Source organism: Pipistrellus hanaki (genome assembly GCF_964339955.1).
Source record: "Pipistrellus hanaki genome assembly, chromosome: 9".
Taxonomy (NCBI): Eukaryota; Metazoa; Chordata; class Mammalia; order Chiroptera; family Vespertilionidae; genus Pipistrellus; species Pipistrellus hanaki.
This window is the reverse complement of record NC_140511.1, coordinates 54340097-54352827: the sequence shown is the minus strand read 5'-3', so window position 1 is coordinate 54352827 and position 12731 is coordinate 54340097. Positions and strand designations below refer to the sequence as shown.

Below are 12731 nucleotides of genomic sequence, written 5' to 3'. Positions count from 1 at the left end.
CCTCCAGAGATCGGTCTGTGTTATTCCTCTACATGGGAGCTATTCCCCCTGCAATCTCAGAACACCGCAGGGATGGGAGTGCTTTGAGTCTCCCTCTCACCCCAACCAGTGAGCCCCATCCCCTCACCTTGAGGAGGCCTGACCTGCTGTGGCTCAGCCTAGCCCAAATTCAGACATCCTTGACACAGGCTCTCAGAAAGCTCTGCCCCAAAGCAATGAGGTAATAAAACAGAGAAATGGACACCCCAGAAGGAAAAGAAAAGGATAGGCCCACAGAGAGGCAGGCACACATATACTGGGCTGGGAGAAATCAGGATGGGGAGAGATGAGAAAGAGCCTCTCCGAACCTTCCCTTCCTCCCAGCTGGATAGTCACCCCTCTTTACCTCCTAGAAAACATTCTGTGGTTCCGACAGCCACAGGGACCCTGGGTTTCGTCCCTTCCCTCTTCTGCGGGACCACCTGGGATCAAAGTATAACTCTTCAACCTTCCCTGTAGTTCATCTTATCTCCAAAAAGTGACTACCAGCCCCTCCAGGGATGCTTCTTGTTTGCTTCCCTCCACAGTGCCCAGAGCACAGGGAGCTCCTCATCCAAAGCCTGGATGAGCTGAGAAAGGCCAGGAGAGGGGCCAGGATCCTAGGATCCCAGTGTCAGAGACCAAAGGAGTCTGGAGTCCTTAACTGAGATGGAGACAGGGGGAGGGACTTAGCCAGGGCCTCTCAGGGAGTCAGTGTGGAGCCCACTCGGGCCACTACCCACAGAGAGTCACAGTGGGAAGGGGAATTATGCCCAGATGGTGGAGAGAAGAAGGGGGAAAGACAGAGAGAGGCACAGGGCTCCTAGAGGGGGAAGGTCGGAGAGGAGGTTGAGTGATTAGGAACTCAGGTCAGGCCTGGTCCTGCAGGATGTGCTAGAAAAAGAAGCAGGCCGGGGCTGGAGGGCAGGGGAGTGTCAGAGGGTATCCATCACATCCTAAAGTCCCCTCTGAGGCCAGCAGAGAAGGCTCAGAGAGAAGAGCCTCCCAGGTGAAGAGGGGAGCTGCCCCTGAGGGATCCCACACTGTCCCACTTTAGGATTCTCACCTTTGTCCTTGATGACACCCCCAGCACAGGCCTCAAAGATTCTCTGTCCTAAGCAGGGACATAAAAGTCTCTTTCCTCACACCCTCTTCACACTGTAAGAAGGCTGGCATTTGCAGACAGCCCAGAAAAACCAAGAGGGCACCACAGGACAAGAAGGAAAAAGGCCCCAGAGAAAAGGGGGTGGAAGGAGGAATTGCTGATGGAGCCTTAGCTTCTCACCCACAACCACTAACCACAGACCCTCAGCCCAGCCAAGAGCCTCATTCCTTTTCATTCTGGAGGCGTGTCCCCCCACACCTTCCCCCCTCCCCCGCCCCTCTTACTCCTAGCCATCTGTCCCCTCCCATTCAGAGAGGAAGGTTTGTGGCCCCATGCTAGGGTCGTTAGGATCAGTGGGGTGGGGTGGGCAGGGGACAGCGCACTGATGAAGGGGTTGGTGTTCAGTTGTTATGAGCATAGAACCAGACTGCCTGGGTTCAAATCCCAGCTCCACCACTGACTAGCTGTGACCTTGAGCAAGTTACTCAAACTCTCTATGCCTCAATTTCTTTATTGTTGGCTATGAATAATAATAAGCCCTACAGTAACACCTCAGCTCTGGAATTTCTCTTGTTCAGACTAGAGGGGAGGGGTTGCCTGGCTTCAGGAAGATCGGTGGTGGGACTTGAACTGGGGCTGGACTAGAAAACAGGCGAAGGGAGTCCTGAAGCCAAATTTGGCCTATGTCCTCACACCTGGCACTGGCAGGCCTTTGATCTAGTCCTGCTAGGCTCTGGAACTGGCCCAAAGCCAGCCCCCAGGCCTTTGCCCAGGTTGGCACATCTTCCATGCTTCTCTCCCAGGCCCAGAGCCTCAGCATACCTGATGGGTTGGGGTGCCATCTTGTGGCTACATCCGGAAGCTAACCCAAGCTGGGCACAGATAGAGCAGGCTTTGGGGTGATAGTAAGCAATGGGACTGACAGGCATGTTCTCCCCAGACAGGAACCCTCCTTTGGAAGGATGGGGACAGTGAATCTGAAGGTGGGATAGTGGGAAACTGGTGACTGTCTGTGGCTGTCAGATCCTTAGCTTGAGCGCGGACCCTGGTCCCTAACCTAGGAATGTGTTAGGTGCTGAGCTGTTCCTTCCTGAAACCCCTGGACAAGTGGATCACAGATCTCTTAGAACCGGAGAAGCTGGGAACGGAGCCAAGGTGAAGAGTACTCCGGGGAAGTGCTAGACCAGGGTTTCTCAATCTCTGCCCCGCTGGCTTTTTGGATGAGATAATCCTCTGTGGTTGGGCTGTACTGTGCATTGCAGGAAGTTTAGCAGCATCCTGGCCTCTTACCCACTAGATGTCAGTAGAATTCCTTCCCCAGTCATGACCATCAAGGGCTAAATACTGCCAAATGTCTTCTGGGGGGTAAAGTGTCCTCAAATTTGGTTAGAAATATCATTTTGTTGCTTACTAGCTGTGTATACTGGTCGCTTTCGCCTCTAGGTTTCTGTTTCCTAGGCTACATAAAAGAAATAACTATTTTGTGAGGATTCAATGAGATAGTGTCTCTCATCGAACTTCCTCTCCTTCCCCTACATCCATTCTCTTGGACAGCCACCCGTCCAAACCCTTTGTGAGCAGCCCTTATCCCCATGAGTTCCTGCCATTTCTCAGCAACGCCCACCCCTCAAAGTGTCAGCATGGCCCAGGGGCAGAGCATCAGCCCCGCTTGGGCTTGGTTTTGGGGAAGATGAGTCTCCGTGCCCCTTGCTGCTGGCCGTGGGAGTGAGGGAGGACAGTGAGACATGATGATGGCTGTGGTGAAGGATGCGTGAGGGTGTCAGGGCTGCAGGTGCACAGGGAAAGCAGGTGGGTGTGGGCATTTTTGCAAGGGCATCACCAGAAGGACTGGGCAGGGGCCACAGAGTTCTCCCAGAAGCAGCTGGGGATGGGAGGCTATCCCAAGAGCCTTCCTCCCTCTTTGACTCCCTTGGCAGGAGTCTTGTGGGCTCTCCTGTGTATGTTCCTGGCGGGCACCTGTGTGTGAGTCAGGCTGCAGGTAAGCATAGTCAGCAGTGTGCATGGGTGGGCCCAGGTTTTGTGAGGCTTGAAGTTTAGACATTTGGGATCCACTCTTAAAAAAAAAAAAAAGAATAGAAAGTTGGGCACAAAAGTGAATATTTATTTAGACTTAGAAAAGAAGTCAGGACCAGATGCAAATTTTAAAAATCTGACAATTATTATAAACATGAAAAAATCCAGGGAAACTAGCTTAATATTTTTATTAACTGCCTGACACACCTACATAATGCTTTTTAAATAAATTATGGTTACAGAGAAGCATTCCTAATGCTCCCTAAAAACAGTTACAACGTTATTTTTTGCAATTACAGAATGATGTTCAGTAAACAAAACAACATTTATTATGTAAAAGCTGCATCAAAAATGACTGGAAATGTAAAAAATCAGCATACTCATCTATGACTATTTTTTCTGGGCACCAAGAAGAACCTGCTTTACATTTTCATGTCATATTGTATCCAGCAAGGTTTGTGGTTCTTGAAAATACCACCAGGACTGAGCTACTTAAAGGTGCACTCATGAAATGCACAGGACCGAGTATAGCTGAAACAATCTTGAAAAAGAAAAAAGTTGAAGGACTTACACTTCCTGATTTCAAAACTCACTACAAAGCTACAATAATTAAGACTGTGTGTTTGGCATAAGGATGGACTTATAGATCAGTGGAATAAAATTGAGAGTCCAGAAATAAACCCATACATTTATGGGCAATTAATTTTTTACAAGGGTGCGATGACAATTCAATGGGGAATTACAGGTGTGTGTTTTTTTCAACACAAATAGTGTGAGGACATTTGAGTATCCACATACAAAAGAATGAAGTGGACTCCTTTGTCCTACCTCTTACAAAAATGGACTAAAAATGGATCCAATCCCTAAAAGTAAGCGTTAAAACTATAACACTCTTAGAAGAACTTGGATCAGACAATGGTTTCTTAGATAAGACACCCAAAACACAGGCAACAAAAGGAAAATATAGGCATATTAGATTTTACCAAAATATAAGGTTCTAATCCAGGCTCTGCCCTCGGTTCTGTGTGCCCTTGGGTAGGTCCCTCCCCCTAACAGCAATAAAAAGACAAATAACCTAATTTTAAAATGAACAAAGGATTAAAAAAAAAAACACCTCAATTTATCCAAAGATGGTATACACATGGCAAATAAGCACAAGAAAAATGCTCAGCATCGTTAATCATTAGGGAAGTGCAAAATCAAAACCACTTCACACCCCCTAGGATGATGGCTGGGATGAAGACAATCACAATGTTGTTAGGATGTGGAGAAATTGGAACCCTCATACGTTGCTAATGGGAATGTAAAATGATGCAGCTGCTTTGGGGAAATCTTTGGCAGTTCCTCAAAAATTTAAACATAGAGTTATGATATACCCAGCAATTTCACTTTTAGGTATATGCACAAAAGAATTAAAAGCATATGTTTACCCAATAACTTTTAGGTCAATGTTCATAGCAGCATTATGTATAATAGCTAAAAAATGGAAATAACCCAAATATCCATCAACTGATGAGTGGATCAACAAAGTGTGACATATCTATACAATGGAATATTATTCAGCAAAATAAAGGAATGAAATACTGATAAGTGCTACAACACGGGTTAACCTTGAACACATTATGCTAAGTGAAAGAAGCCAGACTCAAAAGACCACATAGTGTGTGATTTGATTGCCCAGAAGAAGCAAACCCATAGAAATGAAAATAGGTTAGTGGGGTTGGTTACATAAGGTTGGGAATACAGTACAAGCCACTGAATTGGACACTTTAAAAGGGCGAATTTTATGGTATATGAATTATATCTCAACAAAACATTGAGAAAAGTAAAAGGAGGATCCGTAAAGCAGGAGGTTATAAATTACTTGCTTACACTGAGAAAAATCTATTTGTCATGGTCCCAGTTCCCTTATCTGTAAAAAAAAAAAAAAAAAAAAAAAAATGTACTTCATTTATCTTTTTCTGAAATGCTTTGAGTGAATTACTAAAGAATTTCAGAACATATCTTTTAAACTCGCTAATCTCCTCCACAGAGAGAAAGCCCAAGTCCAGTTGGGATAAGCCACATTCTCAAAATCTCAAAACGGGTCACCAGCACAGCCCGGCTTAGATCCCAGGAATCATGCAGCCATTGACATCCTCTGGGACTCACTCGCCCCTGATACTGGGGAAGTTCTGTATGGATTAAAACCTGCTGTTAAATGTTGTCTGGGGAAAAAAATAACTATGGACTGTGTAAAAACAAATATTACCATGTCTCACATTTTAACATTTCCCTTTAACAGCGGTGAGTTGTGTGGAGAGGATTTAATATTTAATATAGGAGATAAAACCTGAGCTAGGACCAACTTTTGTTCATCAGCAGCACCATCATCATTTTTGTATTTATCTTCCACCTCATCTCCTCTTTCTTCTGCCTTCCCCCTCTTGCTTGTTGTTCTCACCAGTCTTGCCCACTCCTTTCCACTGCATCTGGTGGGCTGCATATTCCGTATTGCCTCTCCCATGTAACACTTATGCAGGCTGCTCACTGCACAAGTGTGCCTGGCTGAGATGTGAGTGGGGCTGCCGTCCATTCTTGACTGCCCATCTGTGAGCTCTTGTGCTCCACAGTGTCCTCAGGAAGGAGGGACACCTTTTCCTAATTGCACACTCGCTCCTTTTGGCTACCAGAGCCCTCTTCGTTTTTGTAATTAATTCCCTCCTCCTCTCTGACCTGATTAACTTGTCATACCCCATTATCATCTGACATCACACGCTTTACTTTTTAAAAAATATATATTTTATTGATTTATTTACAGAGAGGAAGGGAGAGGGTTAGAGAGCTAGAAACATCGATGAGAGAGAAACATTGACCAGCTGCCTCTTGCACACCCCCTAATGGGGATGTACCCGCAACCGATGTACGCGCCCTTGACCAGAATCGAACCTGGGACCTTTCAGTCCAAAGACCGATGCTCTATCCACTGAGCCAAACCGGTTTTGGCACACTCTTTACTTTTTAAAGAATTGATCTTTGTTGTTGAAAGTATTACAGATGCCCCCTCTTCACTGTTTTTTATAAGCACCTCTCGGCATTTATAACATTACATCTATCCCTTGGGTTCTTTGTATAATGGTTATTTGTCTAATGGTTATTTCCCCAGTGGGTTTTCAGCCATGTGAGGGTGAGGACTGTGCCTTCCGGGTTCTCCACTGTACCCTCAATGCCTACGCTTTATCCGGCACAGCTATTTCCATTCTTATGCTTTCTCTCCCATCGCCAGCCACTGCCCCAGTTCAGGCCACATGTGGCACTTCTGACATGTCTCCCATCCTACCAGCCTAGACTGGGCTTCCTAAAATATAGATATATTTGAGTCCTTCCCCTGTTTAGACTTTCTATGGCTCTCCATTGCCTTCAGGATGCTGTGGCCTTGCCTCGGCTTTTCCCCCCATCTCACCTCTGGCCCCTTCCTGGGAGCAGTTTTGGTTCCACAAAGGCACAGTTTGCTTTCCTTCACCTCTGGGTCTTTGCACTTACTGTTCCCTCCATTCCCTCCGCTTGGGGCAACCTCATTTGGCTCCTCTTCCCTGACCAACGCCTTCTAGATTCTTATTAGGGGCGACCTACTTGTCTGTCCCTCTGTCCCTGCTGTGTTCCTCTGCTGCATGTGCCCACATTATAGCACTCAATCCATTGTAATGTAACCGGCTGCTGACCGATACAGTTTTCCCAAATGTCTGGGTGCTTCCCCAGGGCAGGAACCATGTCCACTGGTCTCTGTTTTTACCCAGCATAGGATCTGGCCTCTGTTAAATGAATGAATCCATGAATGAGCCCCCAAGGGTTCTCACAGAGTGTAAGAAACGCCCTGGCACATCTGGGGAAGCAGCCAGGAGAAACGCTGAGGACCATTAGAAGCAGAGCAACTCTGGTGGCTCCTCAGGGACCCTGCGCTGGGGAGAGCAGAGGCTCTCCTGGGAGCGGAGAGCAGATCCTCAGATAGGAAATGAGGCCCTTCCTGCTGGCTGGCGTCACATCGTGCCTGCTTCCCCCAGGGCCCCCCACTTGGTGAGAAGAACCCTTGTGAGTGGGCTTATAAGGTTTTCGAGGGGAAAAGGGTCTGTAAGGGTGGGACTAGGAAGCACTGATGTCTTGGTGGCAAGTGTGTGTGTGTTAGGGGTGGAGTTGGGGTGGCATGTCAACAGGGAACATTTTTTGCCAGGCTATCCTTCAAGGGGAGGGCAGAAGTGCCTCTGTGTGTATTTGGGCGTGTATGTGTGTCTATGAGCTCTCCCCTGTGGTTGTGTGTGTGTCCATGAGCATTGTGTTATTATTTTTCTCGTTTCTCAAGATACAGCTCAAGTGGCATCTCCTCCCCAGCACCCTGGCTGAATCAGTGGCTCCTTCGCTGCCCCAGAGTGTTCATATCTTGATGAGAGCATCTATGCCACCTGTGGGGAGGCAGGTTTGCACGTGCCCCTCTCCTTGCAGGTTCTGGTCTTAGGAGATCCGAGTGCTGAGATGCTCTGGTGCCTAGTTTCTGGCTGAGCTGAGACATCTGTACCTTTCTCACCTTCAGTGACATCCCCTAGTGTTTACACCTATCGCTAAGAGCCTGTAAGTACCGGACAGCTGGCCATGCCCCTTCACACTCGTTTAGTGTTTCCTCGTAATGCTGTGAGCACCAGAGCACACCCTCTGTACCCATGAGGATTCTGACTTGGCATCTGAGGCCATGACTCCCCAGGGATCCTTCTGGCTTCACTCTGTGCATGGAGAAGTGTGATTCTCAATCTTTTATGCACAGTCAGAACCACCTGGGAAGCTTTTGAAAATACCAATATCCACCCCAGCCAGTGTGGCTCAGTGTTTGGGTGTCAACCTATAAACCAGGAGGTCACAGTTCAATTCCCGGTCAGGGCACATGCCTGGGTTGCAAGCTTGATCCCCAGTGTGGGGTGTGCAGGAGGCAGCTGATCAATGATTCTCTCATCATTAATGTTTCTATCTCTCTTTCCCACTTCCTTCCTCTCTGAAGTCAATAAAAAATATATTAAAGAAAAAAAATACCAATATCTGGCACCAGGTGTCTGGAGCAGATCGATAAAAGAGATTCTCCAGAGGGTGAGGTGTGGGGAGGCATAGATCACTTTATAAACTACCCAGATCATTCTAATACGCACCTGACAAGAAAACCACTGACGGATGTGTGATTACGTTGGTCATGGTCATAGGAACCTCCCCACATGCTGGAGACACTTGTACCCCTCCTTTCTCTCTCCTGGCTCCAGGTTTCCTCCTGCAGGGCTAGTGGCTGCATTGGGTCAGTAGTCTGCCCCTGCCCATAGGCCCTAGGGAAAGCCAGGACCACCTTGGTATAAATTAGCATTTTTATTTCCAACACCTGGGCGAGGCCAGCGGCTCACCCTCCTTTGATATAAACATACAAAGTTCCTTTCGCACCGCACACCATGCCTCCCATAAATACGGCCCTGGGGGCTCCTGCTCCGGCAAAGCATCTCTTATTTACAGGAATAGATTACAAAAGTATTACAAAAAGTGGTCCTGAATAGGGGGTGGGAGAGGTTACCATTACACTTGTTACACTTGGGACGGGAGCTGGGCGCGCAGGGGGTGGGAAAGAGCTGGTGTCTCCAAGGGCTCAGGAAAGGAGAAGCCAAGACCCACCGACCGCATTGGGGACCCTGGGTCTGGGCTGTAGGTCTGCGAGCGTCCCACCCACGTGGCAAAGGGGTGAGGAGGAGGAAGGGCTTGGTTCCTCCCGGATCAGCTCTGGCCCACGGAGGAACTCAGACCGGTCACCGCAGTGGGTCTCGGGGAAGGGTGCTGCGTGGGGGGGAAAAGACTATGTCCGTGCTCTGGGGTACGGAAGGCGGAAACGCATCAGTTCTTCCGCCTCCCCTCCCTCGGGAGGGGCCGCTTTTAAAGCGCCTTTGGGGACAGTGGTTCAATCTTTTGGGGGCGCGGGAAACCTCAGGGCGCCATCCCTCGGGCGGTGGCCAGCCTCGTCCTTCCACACGGGGCCGTCCGTTGACACCCTCAAAGCGCCTGGTAGATCGGGTTGGGGTTCGCGCCCCCGGGGCACTGCGGGGCAACATCTGGGGTAGGGGTTGGGGCGCCGGGATCGTCCTCGTTCGTGGCGGCCGCCTCGTGCGGGCCCGGGGACGCCTCCGGCGGCGGGTTGGCCAGCAGCGGCGGGTCGGCCAGCAGCAGCGCGGGCGCGGGCGCGGCGGGGCTCTCGGTGGAGATGCGCTCCACGATGCTGGACAGGCAGTCGAGGCTCGACACGGCAGCGCTCTTCCCGGGTCTGGGCTCTGAGTGGGGAGAGGCTGGGGTTAGCAAGCAGGGGTTCCTGGTGCTCTGGGACAGACCGGACACTGAGGGCCTGGCACTCTCCGGCGCGACCCACCGAGAGCGCGCGGCCAAAGGAGAGGGAGCCATGCGCTTAGCATTTCGTTCCTTGTACCTTGTAGGAATTCGTTCCTTACAGGATTGGTGTGTGTGGAGCCCGGTGGGTGGGGAGGTGGGGGAGGTGGGCGGGGGTTGGAAGGGGGTGTCCTAGGGAGAGGGAAGCCAGGATAGTTCAAAGGGAAACGTGGGAAGAACGAGGCACCAATACGCACCGCTGGGCACCTGGCTGAAGTAGGAGCCCTCGTAGCAGGTCCGCCGCCGGGCACCGCTCGTGGGGCCGCTGAAATCCATCTGCAAAGGGCAAAGGCGATGGATCTATTCAGGCCCGCGGGGCCACCAGAGCATCACTGCAGCTCACCCAGTCCCCACCCCAGCTCCCCCAGTCTCAGCCACGTGTCTCCTGTCCTCCTTGATGGAGGGGTTGGGATTAGGGTGAACAGGAGCTGTCTGGAGCTGTCAGGCCAGATAGAAGGAGACAGTCACCTACCTAGGAGCGCAAATCTTAACTTTGGAAATAGGAATACATGGGGGTGTGGGGGTGTGTGTGGGGGGAGCAGATCACGGTGCAGCCGTGTTCTGATAGCGCTCCCAGTCAGGTGGCCCAAACACAAGGCTACCCCAGTGACAGCTCCCCAGGACACGGGATCCACTCCCCGGAAGCTTCCCCGTCCAACCCTTACCCCCACCCTCCATAGAGGAAATGCTTCATAGATACACCCCGAGAGCTGCCCCCACTCCTCCCCTAGCCCGGGGTTCCAGCCTCACCATGCCATCGGAGCAATTGGAGCGCGGGCTGGACGCGTCCGAGTCGCCGCTGTAGTGCTCACCACCGCCGCGGCCCGAAGGCAGGGGGCCGGGCGCGTAGAAGGCGGCGGCGGGGGGCGCGGCGTCCTGGTCGCGCAGCAGCGCCTGCAGGCCCTCGATGTAGCGGATGGCGTTGCGCAGGATCTCCACCTTGGGCAGCCGCTGATTGGGGTTGCTGGACGTGCAGCGCTTGAGCGTCTCGAAGGCCTCGTTGACCTTGCTCAGGCGGCGGCGCTCGCGCATGGTGGCGGCCTTGCGGCGGTCGGCGTTGGTGGTCTTGCGCTTGCACGCCTTGCACGCCCAGAGCAGGCAGCGGCCCGCCTGGTGGTGCCCGCTCGGCGCGCGCACATGCTCGTCCTCGCGGGCGCCTGGCGCCGGGTGCGCCGCCGCGGGGAAGTGCGAGTCCTCGGGTTTCAGAAACGCGCCCACGTGGACGAGGCGCGGGTCCAGGTCCTCAAAGAAGCGCAGGTCCGGGGAGTCGAAACACGGGTCGTCGTAGAAGTCGTCCGCCCCCGTGGCAAAGTTGCAGAGAGAGCCGTCGGGACCCGTCAGGTCCACGTCGCGCAGCGGTGGCGACAGCAGCTCCATAGCTCGGCCCGGGGCGGGGGCGGCGGCGGCGGCGCAGTCCTGGCTCTGCCCAACTGCAGCGGCAAGGGTTGCCCTAAACGTTTGCCACTCTGGAGCACTGGCCGCCGCCGTGTGATAGCCAAGTGCTGGGGGTCTGGATGTATACCCGACCACCACCCCACCCCACCCTGCCCAGTCCGGTCCGGCCAGACGGGTACCCCGGAAAGTGGAGGCAGTGCCCTGGGGCTCCTCCACCCCTAACTTCAAGCCAGGCGCCCGGGGGCTATTTATCCAGTAGTAGCCTCCTGGTCCCCTGAGCTGGAGCGGGCTGCCGGGGGCGGGGGCGCCAGAGGCCAATCGGAGCAGGGAAGGGAGGAGCTTGGGATCCCCTGGGTGGCCGCGGGGGCTGGGCCCCTACCTCTCCATACCCGGAGCGCGCGCTCTGACTCCTCCCCGGGCAGGAAGGGAGGCAGAAGCTGGCAGCACCACGCGGCTGCACTTGGCTCCCGGGCACAGGGCACACTCTTCTTTCCAAACCTCTCCGGCACAAGACTCTCCCTGTGTCCACAGGAAGCGCTGGCCGAGGGCGCTCGCCTCCCAACTTGACTTTGGGCTCCTCTGTCCTCTGATTTGGGGTAGGAGGACCCAGAAGCAGGGTAGGCGTAGAAGTCAAATCTGAAGAGACTTGGAGACACACTCAGAGCTGAGACAGTGAGTCCGTGAGAAAGGCTGAGAGACAGTCAGAAAGCAGAAGGCTAGCGTCAGAGGCAGAGAAAAGCGCCAACAAGAGATAGACTCAGAGAGTCTAAGTGAGTAACCCTGAGTCAAACTGGACGTGACAGCCTGATCATTAGGCCAGTTCCTGCTCATCTTCCATACACGTTTGGAAGTCCAGCTGCATCTATGCCGTAGTCTAGGATTGCTGCGAAAGCTTTGCACTAATCGCTCCAAATTCAAGCTCCGGTCCCTGCTTTGAGGGAGGAAAATGGACTCTTTGCCCATCTCAACATGCACATTCTGGCACCTGGGAATCCAGTGCTGGTCTAGGAGGAACTGTCTCTTCATCTGGAAAGAAAATTCCTTCTGCTCAGGTCTTGCCTACCCTTGGCCTGCAGTACTGCCCCAGAAAAGTTTATTTCACAAAGACCACGGATGCCCAGACCCATCCTGAGAGCACCCCTTCCGCGTGGAGTTTGCAGCCAAGAACCTAAGTTCCAGTAGAGACCCCACAGTTTCCTGTCTGATTTTGTGGAAGTCGCTGGCCTTCCGAGCCTATTTCCCCACTTTGCAAATATGGGGATAATCATAGAGATCTCTGGGAGTGATTGTGGTGAGAATCTGGAGACAAAAGATGTGGTAGCCCACACTTTGAGGTGCCAGGCTATCATCACAAGAAGGGTTTGCTTCTGTCACTGGCCATGGTGGACTGTACCCTCTCTGTAGGCTCCCCAGCTGCTGGCTGGGGCATAGAGCCCTGACAGGGGCCATGTAGACTCAGGGCTCAGCTCCCACTGAGGCTGCAGCTGCATTTCTTCCCAACAGGCCCACTGCAGAGATGGAGAACAGGAGGAGGCAACCACCCCATGAAATCTCTGGCTCCCGCACAAGCCCTGGGGTGCACCTACCCCCATAGGGCTTCTCAGCCTCTTCCTGGATCTGCAGTCCACACCTTCCTCTCAGCACTCTGGCCAGAGGGCTCACTTGGACTAGTCACTCCCTTGGGTCTCTTCTTCTGGAGCACAGAGATAGAGGCAGGAATGATTTTGTGCCTTTCCCACTAACTCCT

At 52.2% G+C, this 12731-nt stretch overlaps 1 protein-coding gene across 1 annotated transcript; it reads right to left on the bottom strand.

Moving 5' to 3' along the window:
* Positions 1 to 8519: 8519 nt before the first annotated feature.
* Positions 8520 to 11229, bottom strand: MYOD1 (myogenic differentiation 1). The gene is made up of 3 exons (XM_084893679.1): positions 10340 to 11229; positions 9787 to 9865; positions 8520 to 9477 (listed from the first exon to the last, which is right to left on the bottom strand). The coding sequence occupies exons 1-3, from the start codon at positions 10964 to 10966 to the stop codon at positions 9203 to 9205; spliced, it is 981 nt and encodes a 326-aa protein (XP_084749805.1). The 5' UTR covers positions 10967 to 11229; the 3' UTR covers positions 8520 to 9202.
* Positions 11230 to 12731: the final 1502 nt, after the last annotated feature.